Source organism: Aethalodelphis obliquidens, unplaced genomic scaffold, assembly GCF_003676395.1.
Source record: "Aethalodelphis obliquidens isolate GAN/ISIS:26980383/991018 unplaced genomic scaffold, ASM367639v1 scaffold58, whole genome shotgun sequence".
NCBI classification, from domain to species: Eukaryota; Metazoa; Chordata; class Mammalia; order Artiodactyla; family Delphinidae; genus Aethalodelphis; species Aethalodelphis obliquidens.
In genome coordinates, this window is record NW_020838002.1 from 11,554,700 (window position 1) to 11,571,818 (window position 17,119).

Below are 17,119 nucleotides of genomic sequence, written 5' to 3' on the forward strand. Positions count from 1 at the left end.
TTCATATTTGAGGGATTCAGAAATCTGCACCCAGCTGAATGGAGCCACATAGGAATAACTACAATTGCTTTTTTGTTTGTTTGTTTTTTAAAAAATTGAAGTATAGTTGATTTACAGCATTGTGTTAGTTTCTGCTGTACAGCAAAGTGGTTCATTTATACACATATATACATTCTTCTTTATATTCTTTTCCATTACGGTTTATCCCAGGATATTGAATATAGTTCCCTGTGCTATACAGTAGGAACTTGTTTATCCATTCACATAGGAATACACTAAATGCACACACACACACACACACACTCTCTCTCTCTCTCTCTCTCTCTCTCACACACTCTTCAAACATCTACCAGCTACCATTAGTTCACTGCATGTACTGTAAGCCACATCCGTCCCCCACCTCACAATAACTCACCAGCTGCAGCCCTTCCGATGCTCACTTCAATGGGCAAACTTTAGGCCTTTTTCAAGGTAAAGAGCCATATTTATTGTTGTACAGTGTTTATGTATTTCTTAGGCATTTAACAGGTGTAAAACTCTGCTAATGTTTTTATTAGATTCTTATCTTTTTTAAAAGGTGTCAACGACAAAGCTTTTGAGTATTGTGCCCTTAACCCCATTTTTTTCCCATAAGCCCTGTGGTTTTTATTGTGTGACCTTGCAAAGCACGGTGGTTTTTATGATGGGTATGTTGGGTTCTATAGGACTGACTGTGCCCCTGTGTTCAAAGGTGGAAGCAACTGCCTCCCAGGAGGATCCCAGAGAGGAGCTGTCCAGGGTGTAATTAACTACAGAAACTTTTCATAAACCTGTGCTTCAGGGGCTTGGACTACCCCATAGAGCCCTGGATATCTAATCCGGCTCTCTACGAGCTTCAAAAATCAGTTTAGGAGTTTGGGATTAACATATACACACTATTATGGGACTTCCCTGGTGGTCCAGTGGCTAAGACTCCACATTTCCAATGCAGGGGGCCCGGGTTGGATCCCTGGTCAGGGAACTAGATCCCACATGCCGCAACTAAGAGTTCGCGTGCCGTAACTAAAGATCCCGCACGAGGCAATGAAGATCCCATGTGCCGCACCTGAGACCCGGTGCAGCCAAATAAATAAATAAATATTTTTAAAAAATACACACTACTATATATAAAAGAGATAAACAACAAGGACCTATTGTATAGCACAGGGAACTATACTCAATATTTTGTAATAACTTATAAGGGAAAGAATCTGAAAAAGAATATATATGTATAACCGAATCACTTTGCTGTACACCTGAAACTAACACAACATTGTAAATTAACTACACTTCAATTTTAAAAAATGGTTTAAAAAAACCAGCTGAGGGAGTTCCCTGGCGGTCCAGTGGTTAGGACTTGGCGCTTTCACTGCCGTGGCCCGGGTTCAATCCCTGGTTGGTGAGCTAAGATCCCGCAAGCCATGTGGTGCGGCTAAAAAAAAAACAAACAACCAGCTGAGACCCCAATTCCACAACTCCAGAAATCAACTGGGCACCAGTGTCCAGCCACTTTAAATTCATACTCTCTCATCTCTCTGCTTTGACTCTCTGATGGTTCTGGGCCAGTCAACTTCTGGGCCTTGGCATTTTTATCTGTAAAATGGGCATACAGATCTCCCTTCCTCGGAAGCCAGAATAATGAATGAATAAAATAAGGTTAGAGAGGCACTGGGTTCTCCTGAGAAAGAAAATGCTGGGCAAACAGAACAGCAGCGTCAGCCCAGAAAGCATGACCAGAATCGCTCTTTTAGAAAGAAGCAAAGAGGGAGGTGGGGGTCTCCTGGGCAGTGGGAGGCTCAGCTTGACCTCACGTGGCCTTTGAGCCTGAAGCCTGGGGGTCCCTTTCACTGGGGTCTGTGAGCTGCACCCAGAATCTGGTGGGCTGCCTTTCACTCTTGACATTTCAAAGCCAATCTCCCATCCCTGATAATGCAGGAATGTTCCTCTGGCTGGTGGACCGCTGCCAGCTCGAGTGAGCGTCCCAGCCACCAACAGAGTAAACATTACTCAACCGGCCAGGGCTCTGTCACACACATTCTTCCCCTGTGTTCCTAACCTCACGCAGAGTGCAGCCCAGCACTGTTGGGTCTGGAAACTGGGAATTTAAAATCAGGCAGGAGGGAGAGTGCAGAGGAGAAAGCTCTTCCAAAAAGGAAACAACCGTGTCCATCAATTATAAGTAGACAGAGCTGTCTTTCTTATGAAGCCAAAACAGAGGTTTGGGGGTAGGGGCACCAGGCCAGTCTTGATGGGTCCAGCACTGCATCCTTATAAACCCACTCCCCCTTTTCCCCAAAACAAGTCACTTTCTTGAGGAGAGAGGCAGAGACACATGTGATTCAGTCTAGTGAACTTCTTAAGATACTCATTTAGGATAAAAGAATGTGAACAATTCCCCCAGCGTGAAACTGGGAACTCCAAAAATGAAAGCTTTCAAATAAGCTGGCACTGCTGCCTCAGTTTCCTCATTGCACGCAGGACTATTGCCGGTTCTTATTAATATTTCCTTCTCTCTGAGGATAAAGATGAATGTTTGCCAAGAGTTGAGGAGATTAAAAATCTGAAAGTCTGGGAGGAAAAATCTGAAGCAAGATGAAAGCAGTTTAAACATGGGGCTGGTTTCAATTCCAGATCCCTTTCTACCCGAGGTGGCTTAGTTAGGAGCCCAATTCATAAGAGGAGAAACACAGACAGGCCTGCGGGGACGGTAAACACTCTTGAACTCAAGGAGTAAAAGTTGAGTGATACTTGAGGGAAGCCCACAAACTGGTTTTCTTATAAAAATCAAAGCAAATGTAACCAAGAAAAGACAAAGGCTTCCATCAAAAGCATCTCGGCTGAGAACAGAAATGAATGTGCACCTGAAAAAATGGCACACGTGGGGAGGTAGAAAGGGCTGCCTGTCCTTCCCACTAAGCCCATCTCGGCTACCACGCCTGCTCCTTAGCAGAGAGTTGGTTTCTGCAGGCAAACAAGAGAGGGTTTGCAATGAACACTTCATCCGGGAGATGCTGCTACACGTGAAAGAAACCCAGCCAACCCTCGAGTACCTGAGAGGGCCTCACCTCTGTAAGTGTTTTACACAGTCTGCTTCTCAGTGTGTCCCAGATGCCCATTTGACAGAGTGGAACACTGAGGTTCAGAGAGGAAGAAGTCATTTCCACCATCTCTTGCTAAGGGTCTCCCAGCGAAGCAGTAGTATCCCGAAGCTGGCCCCTCTCGCTCTTCCCCGATAGCCCCACATTGACTCCACATATCCTGAGCCTCCCATCGTGATGCACTAATAGTTTGAAATGATTTCATTTGTTTTCTTGGCGGCATCTCTCACTGGAATGTAAGCCCAGTGAGGGCAGGACCTCATCTGTCTTCTCCATGATCTCCTTCCTCAGCACCTTGTACAGACTATGCTCTGCCCCCTCGATAAGAGCATGTGATGAATGAATGAATGAATGGCCTGCACTTCAACTCTGACTGCACTTCAACTCTGACTGAGCAATTATAAATGGTATAATTTATTCGCTGATCTCCCGGGTTTTCTGAGGTTGACGAGAGGCAGGTATTTTTAAGGAGGAGTAGCAGAGAAGGAGAGAGGGGAAAGAGAGATTAACATCTAATCAAAATGAAGAGATAGCATGGATGCATTTCAGCAACTTCATGTTGGAAGGTACGAGGTGGAGGTGCTGAGGAGTAAGTATGACGTCGCAGCTCTTCCTTTCCACACCGGACACCTTGGACAGTGCTTTATCCAGAGTGCAAAGGGCCAGTGGGATGCCTGCAAGGACCTACCCATTCCCTACTTCTTGAGGCCTAAGAACATACCTGTTACCTAGGGTCCTGATGGGCTGACCATTTCTAAAGGGTTTGGGCTGCTGGTGGGAGCCCCAAATTTAGACTTGCCGTGTCAGAACCCAGTTTTAGGCCCCTTGGGTTTATTTGGGGGTCAGTAGGATCAATTACTGGGGATTTACTGTGGCAACCTGAGTAACTCAAAGGCCTTTCTCCAAAGGCATCTAGGGTAAAACTAAGAAGGGTTAATGATGGACATCGTTAGGCTGAAAGTCTGTGCAGGCAGACACAGCCCTGCCACCGTCTGGCTCCTGGGGTGTCTTTTCTGAGGGGCTGCCTTTGCAGGCAGGGGGAATGCGGCTGCAACAAAGGCCCCTAGGCCTGGCTGACGAGGAGAATGACGATGCTCCTAGTGGGTCTGGGGAACGGGGAAGGCCATAAAGTCATCAGCAGACTGAGCCACTGGGTGTCCACATAAAAGTGAGGTCCCATAAACAGACATCTGTATTGTGACTGAAGGGCTAATAAAATTGCCTTAGAAGAGAGAGGTTTTCCACTGCGACCTATTCATCAGCAGGACCCTACTGGGAAGTGGTACCCGGGGAGAAGATCCTTGGAGGCCCGGCAAGTGTCAGAGCTCATTACGGGCGCTTGCCCGGCCACACCTCAGCCCCTTCAGCACCGTCGTGGAGGGCAGCTCCAGCATCATTATCATCATCATCATCACCATCAGCATGACAGACAGCCACTGATCACCCGGCAGGCTCAGGGATGCCGGTCGCAGGGAGCAGCAGGTGTTGGGCACTGATACCTTGGAAGGTGGATGACCACTGGCTTCCATTGACCAGGAGCACCAGTAACGTGCTTAGGGGTTCCCCCAGAGACCTGGTGGCAGCCCAGAGCTGGGGAGTTTCCTTCCCATTTCTCCAAATGACTGACTTGCAATAAGTCCAATCCCTTTTCTAGTTCTCAGTTGCTCAATAGAAACTCAGGAAGAGTAATTCTTGCTCTTTGCTTGCCCAAGGGATGCTGGTAAGAGATTATAAAAGGAAGTAATCTAGAGTGAAGTAAGTCAGACAGAGAAGGACAAATATCATATGATATCACTTAGGTGTGGAATCTAAAAAAAGGGTACAAATGAACTTATCTACAAAACAGATAAGAAACAAAACTTATGTAGAAAACAAACTTATGGTCACCAGGGGGTAAGGGAGGGAGAGGAGGGATAAACTGGGAGATTGGGATTGACATATACACAGTACTATATATAGAATAGATAACTAATAAGGACCTACTGTATAGCACAGGGAACTCTACTCAATACTCTGTAATGGCCTATACAGGAAAAGAATCTAAAAAGAGTGAATATATGTGTATGTATAACTGATTCACTTTGCTGTACACCTGAAACTAACACAACATTGTATATCAACCATACTCCAATAAAAACTTTTTCTACAAAAGGAAGTAATCTAGTAGAACTGAACGGAACGAGTCATCTAAACTCAGCTAATACACTAAACAAGGAGAAGCTAAATGAGCAGAACACAAGGGAGAAAAAATAATAACATGTTCCTTGAAAACTTCCTGGTAGCATTTAACGTTGAGGGATTTTTTGGTGAACTGTATACTTTAGTTAAGCAGTATTCATGGAGGTGGAACTGAATGACTTGTTTCTACAAAGGGGAGAATATGCTTTACATAATAATATGTACATACGTTGTGTAGAATAAAACGAATTCCATGCTCAGCTTGAAAGTGAATAACACACTTATAAAGCAGGGGATTTATGCATGAAGCTTTTGGACAGGAAGCCCTCTACAAGAGAGGTTGTCATTCCACAAATATACGAAAGGTCTACCACGTGCCAGGTACAGGGCTTTGGGCTAGAGACTCAGTGGTGAGAAAAGCCAAAAAAAAAAAAGTCATAGGGAGCTGGATTTGTAGAGACTTCAGGGACTACCTTTTTCATGGTGAGAATAAGACTTTCTTGGTTTTTTTTCTCTGTCTTTGACAGGTAGGGATGCAAACCCTATGCTCTACCTGGCAGTGGGATTCTCAAGACGACGGAGGAGAAGGCTCATTTCTGTTTCCATTCGTAAGACATCTTGAGATAAATTAAGCACCAATTTTGTGCTCACCATGCAAACTGATGTTCTCCAAATGGGAGATGCTGTGCAGAGGTTTCCCATCCTTGCTGAGCAAGGACTCACTGGACTTCGTTGCCAGCCTGATCCAACAGGTGCCGACTGGAGAGAGGCACCCTGTGGTGGGCAGGCCTGGGCAGTCAGGCTGCCACTCAAAGGCTCCGAAAGTGTTAACCTCCAGCAGTTATAGGTGCCTCGTTTATACCCATTTTAAATCTGTTTATTGTGACTGGCCCCACCCAATCTGCTGGTGCTGTAAAGCTCTAATGGTCCCTAATAAAGGTGGAAGGCACACAGTTCCTGAAATGGGGAAGAAGTGAGGGAGTGAGGGAGACCAGGAGGGAGAGAGACAGATGATGAGCTTCACAATAAAGTATCACAATGGCAAAGCTCCCTCTGCTACTTCAAACAGCAGAGCCCTGGGCCCCAGCGTCCAAATAATAACCTGTCAGGGCTGAAAGGCCAGAGCTGAAAGGTCCCATTTGCCAGACTCCCGGAGAAATTACGTGATTTGCCCAAGGTCACCCCTGCCCCTCAGTGCCTCAGGGCTCCTGGATCCGAGTCTGGGGCCCTCAGCCCAGCTGCCTCATCTCTTCTACTTCAGCAGGGGACCCTCACGACTGTCGCCAACCCCTTGAGACTCTAGCCTTCTCTCATCTAGCCTATGATGTCCAGCCCTGATTGTATATCCACATCTCTTAGGGAGTTTGTTGAAACTTCCCATGCCTGACCCCTTGTTCCAAATCCTGATTCTAAAAGGTGTGGATGGGGGAGACATGGGTACTTTTAATAAACTCCCCAGATGCCTTACATGTGGCCTGGGAAGGAGACCTGAGAACCGCAGATCTTGTCAATACTTGGGTTTCACTGATCCTGATGTCTCAAATGAAAAGCAGGTTCATAAAAAGGGTAACTCTTCCAGGGTGAAACTGCAAACCACAGCCCCGTCAAGAACCCAGGGAGAACCAAAGCTCTTCCTCTCTCTTGACGCCCTGAGGGCTCCTGAGTCAACCTAATAACCCCTTCTGGGTCAGGCACTGTGTGGGGCACTGGGCGCACTTTATCACCTTTAAGCCCCTCCGTAGTCTGAAGGAGATAGGTATTACGATCCCTACTTTATGGATGAAGAAACTGAGGCTCAAAGAGGCTAAGTAACTTGTTTGAGGCCACACTGCCAGACAGGGACAGAACCACAATTCAAGCCCAAGCCTGTCTGGGGTGCTACACCTTGCTACCCAGACACACGCATCTGAGTGCGGTCCTGGCAATGGACTGCCTGTGACCAGTTCGCCTGGGGGATGTGGATTTCCCTTGGGAAAGTCATTAAATGCTAAAGATCATCGGCATGCATGGTGTGTCTCCAGCTTGGGAGGGACATGCAGTGTACACGTCCTGAGAAATGTCTTGACTTCCTGAGAGCACTAGAGAGACTGAGCCTCGCTGGTCAGCTCCTCCGTGGCTGAACTCACACAGGTGTGCTTTGGACGGGGTTGCTGAAGCCAGAGCAGAGGGTACTGGGGAGGTATCTTAAGCAGATGCCTGCTCTCAGGTACAGGAATGTCGCTTCCAGAAAATCAGCCCTCAGGAGCATCTGAGGTTTCCTGCGTTCACTGCGGGAATCGTGTCTACCCCACCCCTTCTTACTGCTCTTCTGCGTGAAGTTTGGGGGAGCTTCCTTCCAAGAACAAAGGTCATGAAGCTTCTCAGATTTGGCCTCCACCAGGAAAGTACCACACCCTCTCTAAGTGGCAGGTTCCCAGGGCTAACTACCGACGAGCAGGGGTACTCACACCTCCTTTCATTAAAGGAGAGAAATGCCTTATTAGGTACAGGAAATTCAGGGTCATCTTACGTACCTGACCTTGCTAACACGGTCATGACCTGCCATCCCCTCCACCATCCACGGTTCCTCCCAGCTTTCTCTCACTGTTTAGTGTCTTTGCACTGAAAGCCTATGGCGCTGGACATGGCACTTGTAAATGCCTTCTGGATGTCGCAGAGCAGTCCTTCCTGGAAGCATGAGAGCCTGAGACTCAGTTACTACAAGAAGCCAGCCTGAGTCTACTGCAAACACCAAGATGAGTATCTAGTAGACCTACTCAAATTGTCTCAAAATTGAGGTTGAAATAAACCTATAAGAGGAACAGAGGGAAAGAGGAAAAAGAAACCCAAACCACTGGGCTTCTCAAGGTATGGTAATAGGTACCATTTATGAGAGCCTGCTACATCTGGGGTGCTTTGCATATGTTATCTCATTTAATCCTTCCCACATCTGCATGAGCCGGTGTCTCCATTTTATGCACTGAGAAACTGAGGCTCAGAGTCCAGAGTCACACAGCTGATCAGTGGCCAAGTTGAGGTTGGGATTCATGTCGACCTCCATACCCATGACTTTGTCGCTACGCCCACTTGGATTTATAACAGCATTTCTCCAGAGTATCTTTAGCATATATTAAATGTCGGTATTGTTGACGGTCAGGCGTCTATGGTACAGCCCAGGCACTGGGATTTTTGGAAGTCTCCCAGTTGATTCTAAGATGTGGCGAGATTTAGGAACCGTTGTCCTAGAGCATGGGTCAGCAAACTGTGAGCTGCAGGCCAAGCAGCCTGTTTTTGTATGACCCACGAGCTCAGAATGGTTTTCACATTTTTAAATAGTTTTTAAAAATAAAAAAAGAATATTTTGTGATATGCAAAAATCATAGGAAATTCAAATTTCAATCCCCATCAATGAAGTTTACTAGAAGACAGCCATGTGCATTTGTTCACATACGGTCCATGGCTGGTGTGTTCTCCAAAGGCAGAGCTGAGTAGCTGCGACTGAGACAGTATGGCCTGAAAAGCCTAAAATAGTCACTATCTAGCTCTTTACAGAAAGTTTGCCATCCCCTGTATTACAGTTCTTATGCACAGCTAGGATGATAACCAGGATTGAATGTATTTGACTTTATTTTGGGGCTAGGTTTCATATATATATATGTTTCATATATATTTATTTTTATGTTTCATATATACATATTTTTTTCCCCTCTCCCCGTTTGTGTTTGATCTTGTGGCTTCCCGGCCAGCAGTTAGCTTCATAGACCCTTGCATAGCTCTCTGCCTCTCTCCCTCTGCTTAATTCTCTCCCAGTTCTTGTCAGTTTCCATCAAACCTTCAACAAACAGACTCCAAGGACACTTCTCCCGTAACTTGCGGGCTGGGGCAATGTGCTTGCGGGCAGCTTCCTTCCTCCTCGGATCGGACAGGAGGCATCAAGGAGTCCTTGAATTCTCTAAGGGTCCTTCAGGGGGATTAGGCATGCAGGTAGGGCTGCCTTCAGTGATAGAACACCGGTATCTCCTTGGCCCCTTTGTGAGGAGGCTGGAGTCCCACCAGCCCGGGCAGCCGGGGTTCTTTGTATGCAGACCAGGGTTGGTCCACTATCAGGGGGAGGCTGCCAGCAGAATGCTCTGAAGGCTGGGCCTCTTAAGCTCATTAGTATCCTGATTGTCTTGCCCAATCTAGTGGCAGCCGATGGGGTGGTACCCGCAAGATAAAATGACCTTCGAATTCAACAGATAAAATGGCAGTCAGATAAAGTCCCTACAAGGAGAACATTGGAGCCGTGGCCGCCACTGAACTCCACATCAGTATAAGTGTGTTTTCTACAATAGCAGATGACTCAAGGCAGGATCTGTTTCTCTTCTGAACTCAAAGAACCTACTACTTAGGGACAATGGGGCTTATTTACTGTGGGGGTCTTTGCTGCGGAGATGAATATTTTTACAACTGCCCTCATAAACCCCCTCCACTCGTCTGCTGCCCAGGGAGTGGGCGGGGCTCCAGAGGTGAGCTGAGGTGCCTGCACTGTCTCAGAAGCCCCATTAAGTTGTTAAGGCATTTAGTGCCCCAGACGGTGCCGACTGCAAGGGCAGTTCAAATCCCCACCCAGATGGGGATGGGGTTGTGAAAGAGGGGGCTTTGATTTCTTCCCTGGGCAGGGCACAGAATCCACCTTGGTCAGGGGCAACAGTTGGTGGCGGGGTGGGGGGAGGCTGAGAGGGAGGCGGAAGCAGCAAACTAGCCAGACTGGGAGACCCCACCCTTAACCCACCTCGCAAAGCCCCTTTGTCATTCAGAGGGGAACAGTAAGAATATAGGAGAAGCAGGAACTGTGGGAGGATTGTGTGTGTGTGTGTGTGTGTGTGTGTGTGTGTGTGTGTGTTGATTTCCATGCCTGAAAGTCCTTAGCATCTGCATAAAGCAAAGTGAAAGTCAGTGTGTAACAGCTCAAAACCTGTCTCTGCCACTTACAAACTATATGAACTTGGGCAAATTACTGACATACAAAATATCTCACCTTCCTTGATTGTAAAAGAAGGGGTAAGGTTATGGATGGTGTCTACCCTACAAAGTTGTGAGGATTAAATAAGATGATGCATGTACTCAGCCCAGGGCCTGGTACCCAGGAAGCCTCAATCAGCACTAGCTGTTCTCATTGTTCAGACTTACTCACGACCCCACCACTGGGCACTTTTGAGATTTCCTTGGGTTCTGCAGGTTTCAGTGTCAGGGAAAACCACAGCGACCACATGATATCCTGGCCCAGAGTCTGGTTTGTCTAAGACCCAGGGTTAGATTTCTGCAGGCAAGTTAGGAGGAGATGTAAGAGGGGTTCGGGGGGAGGCAGGAGGCTGGATTCTCAGGTCCTCAAGCTCTGATCTGACCATGGGGGCAATCACAGCTCCTGGGCTTGGAGAGGCAGGAGTAGAATTTGAAGGGAGTGAGGAGAAAGCAGCCACAGAAATAAACGTCTCCTCTACTTGGGTAAAGAGGCTGCGTGGCTCAGGACATCCAAAGGTTATCCTGGTAGGGCTTGTTCTCGCCTCTGGGCCTCACTTTCTTACTAGGAGAATGAGCCTCTACCTCCTTCTCGAAAGATGATACAAGAGGGAGGACATTAGGTGTGGGGTGAATGAAGGCTGATGAAGACCTCTGGCCCTCTCTTGCTGTCGCAAGGCGGCCAGGTGAGTTTGCTGGAGGCGACCAGGCGAGTTTGCCACAGACTGGAGCAAAGGGGACAGTACGCAAGGCCACCGCAGATCGTGCAGCCGATCCCAGGGCTTGGGCCAAGGCTAGCCCAGCTTCCATCCCACGCCAACTTCCTCCTCCTCGGGCTGATCAATACAGGCACCAGTCTCCAACCAGTCTGCTTCCTGGCCACAGCCCTGCTCTCTGACCTTTGGGGGGCCTTTCTCTTGATTCCGCTCCAGAATGGAGGTCGGGGCCATCACTCCGGGCCTGCTCAATGGCCTCAGAATAGGCTGTCACAGGGCCTATAACCAGGGACAGCTCCTGCTGGCGAGAGCTGGGATGGGGGGTGCAGATAAAGGCCTTCCCGGCTGAAGATAAATGGCTGCCCGCAGCCTGCTACAGTAACTCCAGGCCCCCAAGAAGAGCAAACAAAGGGTGCCCCTGTGACACTCACTGGAAAGATGAAGCCCCATCAGAGGCAGCCAGGCTGGTTCAAAGACTCAACTTAATTGTCAATTAAGCATGCATGAGGAAGACAAAGCCATGACAACCCCGGGCTGCATGCTGGCGTGTGATTGTAAAGGCGGGAGGGGCGACGCTGAAAACAGCTGATTCTGCTGACCGTGTGTTTGTAGGGCACCTTGTAACCAATCAGCCTCTGCTGACAGAGGCAAAGGGCTCCTTCTGCCACTCCTATTGTGCTGGACATTCCAGGACCAGGGTCACACTGTGGTCACCGTGGGCAAGTGGGCCACAGCACCGTAAGCGTGGCTGGGAGGGAAGGGGCTCAGGTACAGAAGGGATGCTCTCCTCTCCAGGAAGAGGGGTCAAGGGAAAGATTTGTCTCAAAGGTGCCTCCTGTCCTCCTGGCTCAGAGACTGGTGTTTGGAGGGGAAAGTGGGGAGGGGGTGGGGACCTCATCTCCCCAGCTCAGCCTTAGGGGCTGCTAGTGCTGACTCGGGCTGTTGGTTTCTCCTCGGCCACCACAGAGCCCTTTTCTGCATCCAGGTAGGTTTGGGGCTTGGTTAGAGACCATACCTTGGTTGTAGGGACCATGCTGGGAAATATATCGTGAGAAGTTCAGATCAAACCTTCCCTGCCGTCAGGCTGGCCCTGGGTGCACTCCCTAGGAGCCTGTCACAACCCATGCGCTGCCTCCACCAGCAGTCTGCGAGGGGGCCAGGGCCTGATCGCAGCATTTGCACCCCAGCCCCGGAACACACCTCACTGCCTCTTAGGAACAATGCCCGTGTATGAAATTGAAAAGGAAATAGATTTCTACTGCCCGTCACTCTTTCCACTGCCGCTTGTTTAGCCTTCTGTGATAATAATAATGATAATAGTAGTTATGGTTTATGGGGAAAGATGGTGTTTACACGCTCTCTCGTTTAATTCTCACATGGCCCCTATGAGGTAGGTACTATATCTCCATTTTACAGACAGGAAACTCAGACTCAGAGAAGTTATGTGAATTGACCACACTGCAGTTATGGGAATGAGAACCAGGTTAGAATCAGGATTCAAAACTAAGTCCAGAGAATCAGTCCCTGGACTATTTTGATGAACCCTGAATGAAAATTAAGGGAGAAGGGAAGGTAGCCACTGAAAATACACAGTGGCCCATAATTATTGCTCCATAAATAGCTAGAAAGACGCACAAATTCCCCAAAGATAACCTTGATCCCCAGCCAGTTCTAGGGACTCTACGGCAGCAGGAGGTCTTCCCAACTAGACCATAAGCCCCCAGGGGCAGAGACGCGTGCATGTCTTACTCATCACCAACGTGGTGCCCAGACTCAGCGCCTGTCTGTGCTGTGGGAAAGTACAGGGTGGGAATCGGCAGGCCTGGGTTCTAGCCCTTGTTTTGCTACCGTCGCCCTGTGGAACTCTGCAAAGTCACTACCTCTTTCTGGGCCTCAGTTTCCTTCTTCCAAGTTCCTCCCGGTTCTAATATTCACTGATTTATAAAAAGGTTGCAACTTCCGGGGACCCTAGAGAATCCACTTCCAGTGGGATACGCCTCCTCAGAGGGCTCGGTGGTGTCTCAGGGCCGTGTTTCCCGCCCGACCCCTGCCCTGTCCCTAGTACCTGCTCCAGCCCCTCCAGCCCCGCCTCTCTGGGTCTCCTGTCACCATACAGAATGCCTAAGCCAACAACCGCCTGGTGACCTCACCACAACCCCAGCTTGTCAGAAAGCTGCCGGGCCTTTGTTTGGCTTGCAGGCTCCCTGACTTTGGTGTGGAGATCACAGGTCCCAGCACAATAGCCATTGTCTTCTCAGTAACGCCCCTAACCCCAGCCACGCCCCACGGGAGCTCCCCGCTCCAGATCCAGGGATTACTACTGCACAGGGGTAGTTACTTTGCCAGTGTCAGGCCAGCGTTCATCTGGAGGTTTGTCTCCCTCTCAAGAGTAACCCCAACTTTCTTCTCATGTGGCTGAGCCCTCCCCTTCCGTGGCAACGGGACCCAGAGAAGCTCCCCTCCCTGGCCCCCCAGGCTTCGCGCTGGACAGTAGCAGGCTCCCAGAGACACTTGAAGGGGTCATGCTGGGCAGATGAGGTGCAGTGTGGAACAGATGCTTGGAGACGGCCCAGCTGCTGGCTCTGAGCCTGTGCCCCCAGCACTTAGGTCGGCGCCCAGGTCTCAGGCCTCTCCCATCAGAAGGGCAACCAGCAGGCGAGGGGACGAGCAGTTTCAGAGCCGTCCCCCGAGTTAGAAATGGTGCTCGGCTCTCCTTCTGCAAACCCTTCTCCAGAGCAGGCAGCAGGCTGTGCCGCGGTCTGTCTACACAGGCACCAAACTGACCTCAGTACACACATCCACTCCGGGAAGCCGGCTTTCCTGGGAGGACGAAGCCCCAGGCGAAGACGTACTCATCCCATCCCCAGCCTATGCCCGAGGCAGCCCTCAGCCTAGGGGGGTGCTTTCCCACCAGGAAGGTGTAGGATTCCATCCTGACAAGCCCACAGCCCAGAGCAGAGGCACCTAATCCCGGCCGGGGGCCTGGCACACGGCAGCACACACAGGTACTCAACCAATTTTGGCCAACTCATCGCCGCCAAGATTTCAAGTGACCCGCCCCGCCCTAACTCTGCGGAGCACAGACGCCAGCAAGCAGAGTGGCCCTTCCCCAGAGGGCCCTGGGCTCCTCCCGCTGCAGCTGCACAGAGCCCTGGGGGTGCACCTGGATGGGGCGGAGGGGCGACCCCTCTGCCTGCGGCGTGGACCGGGCACACCCGCGAGGCAGCCTGCTCCGTCTCATCCGGTGGCGGCCCTGACCCGCTGAGTCAGCAGCCGCAAGGGCAGGAGAGAGGAGCCTGCAGAAGAACGAGGCGGGCGGAGGGCTCCCCGGAGGCCGAGCGAGGAGTTAGAGCAAACCCAACTAGAGCCACACGCTCTTCTCACGAGAATATTCCAGCAGCAGGAGGAGGCCAGCCCTAGGACCATCCAAAAGCACTGCCTCCTCTGAGACACCCTGAGAGCCGTGGGGAGAAGCCGGAGGGTCTGGTTGCCGAGGCGTTGGGGCCCGGCTTACCTGGCAGCTTGTTGGGAGGGGAGGTGCTGGGCTGGTGGGGCGGGGAGCCGTGGGAGAGCAGCGGGTTCAGGCCGTGCGTCTGGCTGGAGCTGTAGGCGTCCATGGCCAGCTTCTGCCGGAATGCCTCCTCCTTCCTGCGGTTTGCGAACCAGTTGTAGACGCGGACCTCAGTGACCAGGTTGGAGCCCAGGCCGTGGGCCTTGGAGGGGGAGACACCCCGCTGCAAACATTCCGCCCTGAGAACAGGAGGGAGGGGAGGTGGTGAGCAAGGGCGGCCCGGGGCCGGCCCGCCGGCGTCTTGCCCCAGACGCACAATCACGGGGGGGGCCTTGGCAAAGAGGGCGAAGAGGTCACGGACAGAGTGGGGGAAAGCCTGTCCTGAGAAAAGGCCAGCCCGTGTAGTTATCTGATGAGACGGCAGGAGTGGGGCGGAACACAGGTATGGAGCAGGCTCGCTGCCGCGGGAGTCAGGGGTGCAGCCTCTGGTGTGGCTCCCGAAAAAGAGAGGAAGCCGTGGGGCAGGCAGCTCAGGGAGAAGGTCCAGGTGGGCCTCCTGACTCCTCCTGATGTGGTTATTCTTCCCACCCTACAAAAGGCAAGCTCCCGGCTCTGCCTAAGCCCTTCCAAAGCACCCTGAAACGACTTCTGGTCTTCTGGGGTTTGGACATCCCACACAGGTACCAGGGAAGCGAGATTCCTTATTCACACAGCAGAACCCCCTCCAAGGGGCAGGCTGGGTGAGGTATAAATGAAGCCACGCAAAAGACGGCTGGTCTCTAGTTTTATCAACTGCTGATGAGACCCCAGTGCCAGGAGTGAGAGAGATTCTTAGACACCAGTGGATAATGGGGGGGTCCTTCTCATCAGCAGGGGGCCAGAGCACAGCTGAGGACACTGTGACATGTATGGGCGGATCGTTTCGCCTCCCCACTCCCCAGCCTGACCTCCCTGGCTGTATCCTCCCACTGCCAGAGCCAGTCCAGCCCAGAGAGAGGTCTTAACCAGAGCAAAGAGCAGATTTTTTAAAAGTCAAGGTTGGAGTCAGGGCGGATGGGGCAGGAATGAAGCAAAAAGATATCTTGAGGATTTCTAATAGTTTTCTTTAAAATTCCATGTCATTAAGAACAAATGAACTCTACGAAAAGGACTCTAATCAGTGTGGGCAGAGTGGAGGGAAGATCTGAGCAATTCTTGCTCTCCTGCTAAGTTTCCTTTGAACCAATGTGTGTAACATTTGGTCAAGGCCAAAGCCAGTCTGTGGCTAAGGGATAGCTTTTCCCTGGTCTGTAAGGGAGGTCAAACACATGATTCTGCCTTCATTGGCATTATATTTTAGACCAGCATTCTCCAGCATTCTCTGGGATAAAATAGTTCATAGGGGTATACCACAGAGAGACCTCCCATGGTTAACAACCAATTCAGCAAAGTGAAGTGGGTTTCTTGACTGCAGGACTTCTCAGAGCAGCCTTTAAAATATTAATGTATGTCGTAACTCCCTAAGAGGAAGTATGCAGAAGGATGCTTCTCAAACTGATTTATTCATGGCTTGAAATGAGGGTTCCATGGAACACACTTTGGGAAACCGTGACTTGGCCCCTTATCTGGATAACTAATGTCTCAACATTCCAGGACTGAGGGGATGGAGCTCGGGTCCATGTGCTTGCCTGCCTGCTCGGGTGAGCTTCTGGTGGTGTTACCTGTTGCACTCCTCCACTAAGGCCTCCCTCTCTTCCTTGCTGGGGTTCTTTTGCCGGTCGTAGGCCTGGTACAAGATTTGCTGGGACGCGGGCCCCCATTTGAACCGGTTGCGACGCATCTTCTTGTTGGTGGGCTCAGAGCAGGCATCATCGGACTGCCCAGGCCCCTGGCTCTGTTGACTGAACTCTGGAAAGAGAAACAGCAGCTGATCCTGACTGCTTTTGTCTGTCAAATTTCCAGAACTCTGGACTGTCTGGTTGAATTCTGAAAAGAGAAAGGAGTAGATTTGATAGGGTCTGTAGCCTTCACTCAGCAGACACACAGACAGATAGACCAACAGAAACAAACACCTTTATTCCTCTCCCCTGAGCTTTGGGACCTGCTGTTACTGCGGATGGGGGCGCAGGGGGTAGGCTCGGCTCAGGCCCCTCACTGCCCACTTCTGATGGCCCCACCAAAGCCACCCCTTTCCTTTCTTTAGAGGAGCTCAAACGTGGCCGACCATTGTTTGCAGGACAATTTATTATTATTATTATTTCATTGGCTCACTGGCTCTCAGACATGAAGCAACACTCTGAATCCTGAACTCTTGTGTTTTGATGTCAAGGAGATGAACTCCATCGAGTCTCAGGTCTAGGGGAAAAAATGCTCAAAAGTACAATCTGCACTTAGACAAAGTGTTTAGAGGCTGAAAATAGCTCCCCCCACCGCTCTCCTCATAATTCCTAGGGATCAACATTATAATGTTATGCTCTTTGAAAAATCCCAAACCCCAAATCTTTTGACTACTGCTTTGAAATAAATATAACTGGACCTTTGTATTGGAAAGAGAAGAAGCTCTTTAGAGCTCAGATCATTTCGGAGGCAATGGTGTGTGTGTGTGTGTGTGTGTGTGTGTGTGTGTGTGTGTGTGTGTG

The 17,119-nt window shown here is 50.1% G+C and overlaps 1 protein-coding gene across 4 annotated transcripts in view; it reads right to left on the minus strand.

Annotated features, from left to right (window-relative positions):
* The window catches only part of HNF1B (HNF1 homeobox B), a 136,444-nt gene that overhangs the window by 26,275 nt on the left and 93,050 nt on the right, over positions 1-17,119 (minus strand). For 2 of the 4 annotated variants that reach the window (XM_027087392.1, XM_027087391.1), the window contains exons 6-7: positions 16,202-16,388; positions 14,505-14,740 (exon numbers count right to left, since the gene is read on the minus strand). In XM_027087392.1, the coding sequence (XP_026943193.1) occupies positions 14,505-14,740; positions 16,202-16,388 (423 nt within the window). Of the gene's footprint in view, positions 1-14,504; positions 14,741-16,201; positions 16,467-17,119 lie in introns of all 4 variants that reach the window. The other 2 variants (XM_027087390.1, XM_027087389.1) reach the window with 1 other exon arrangement.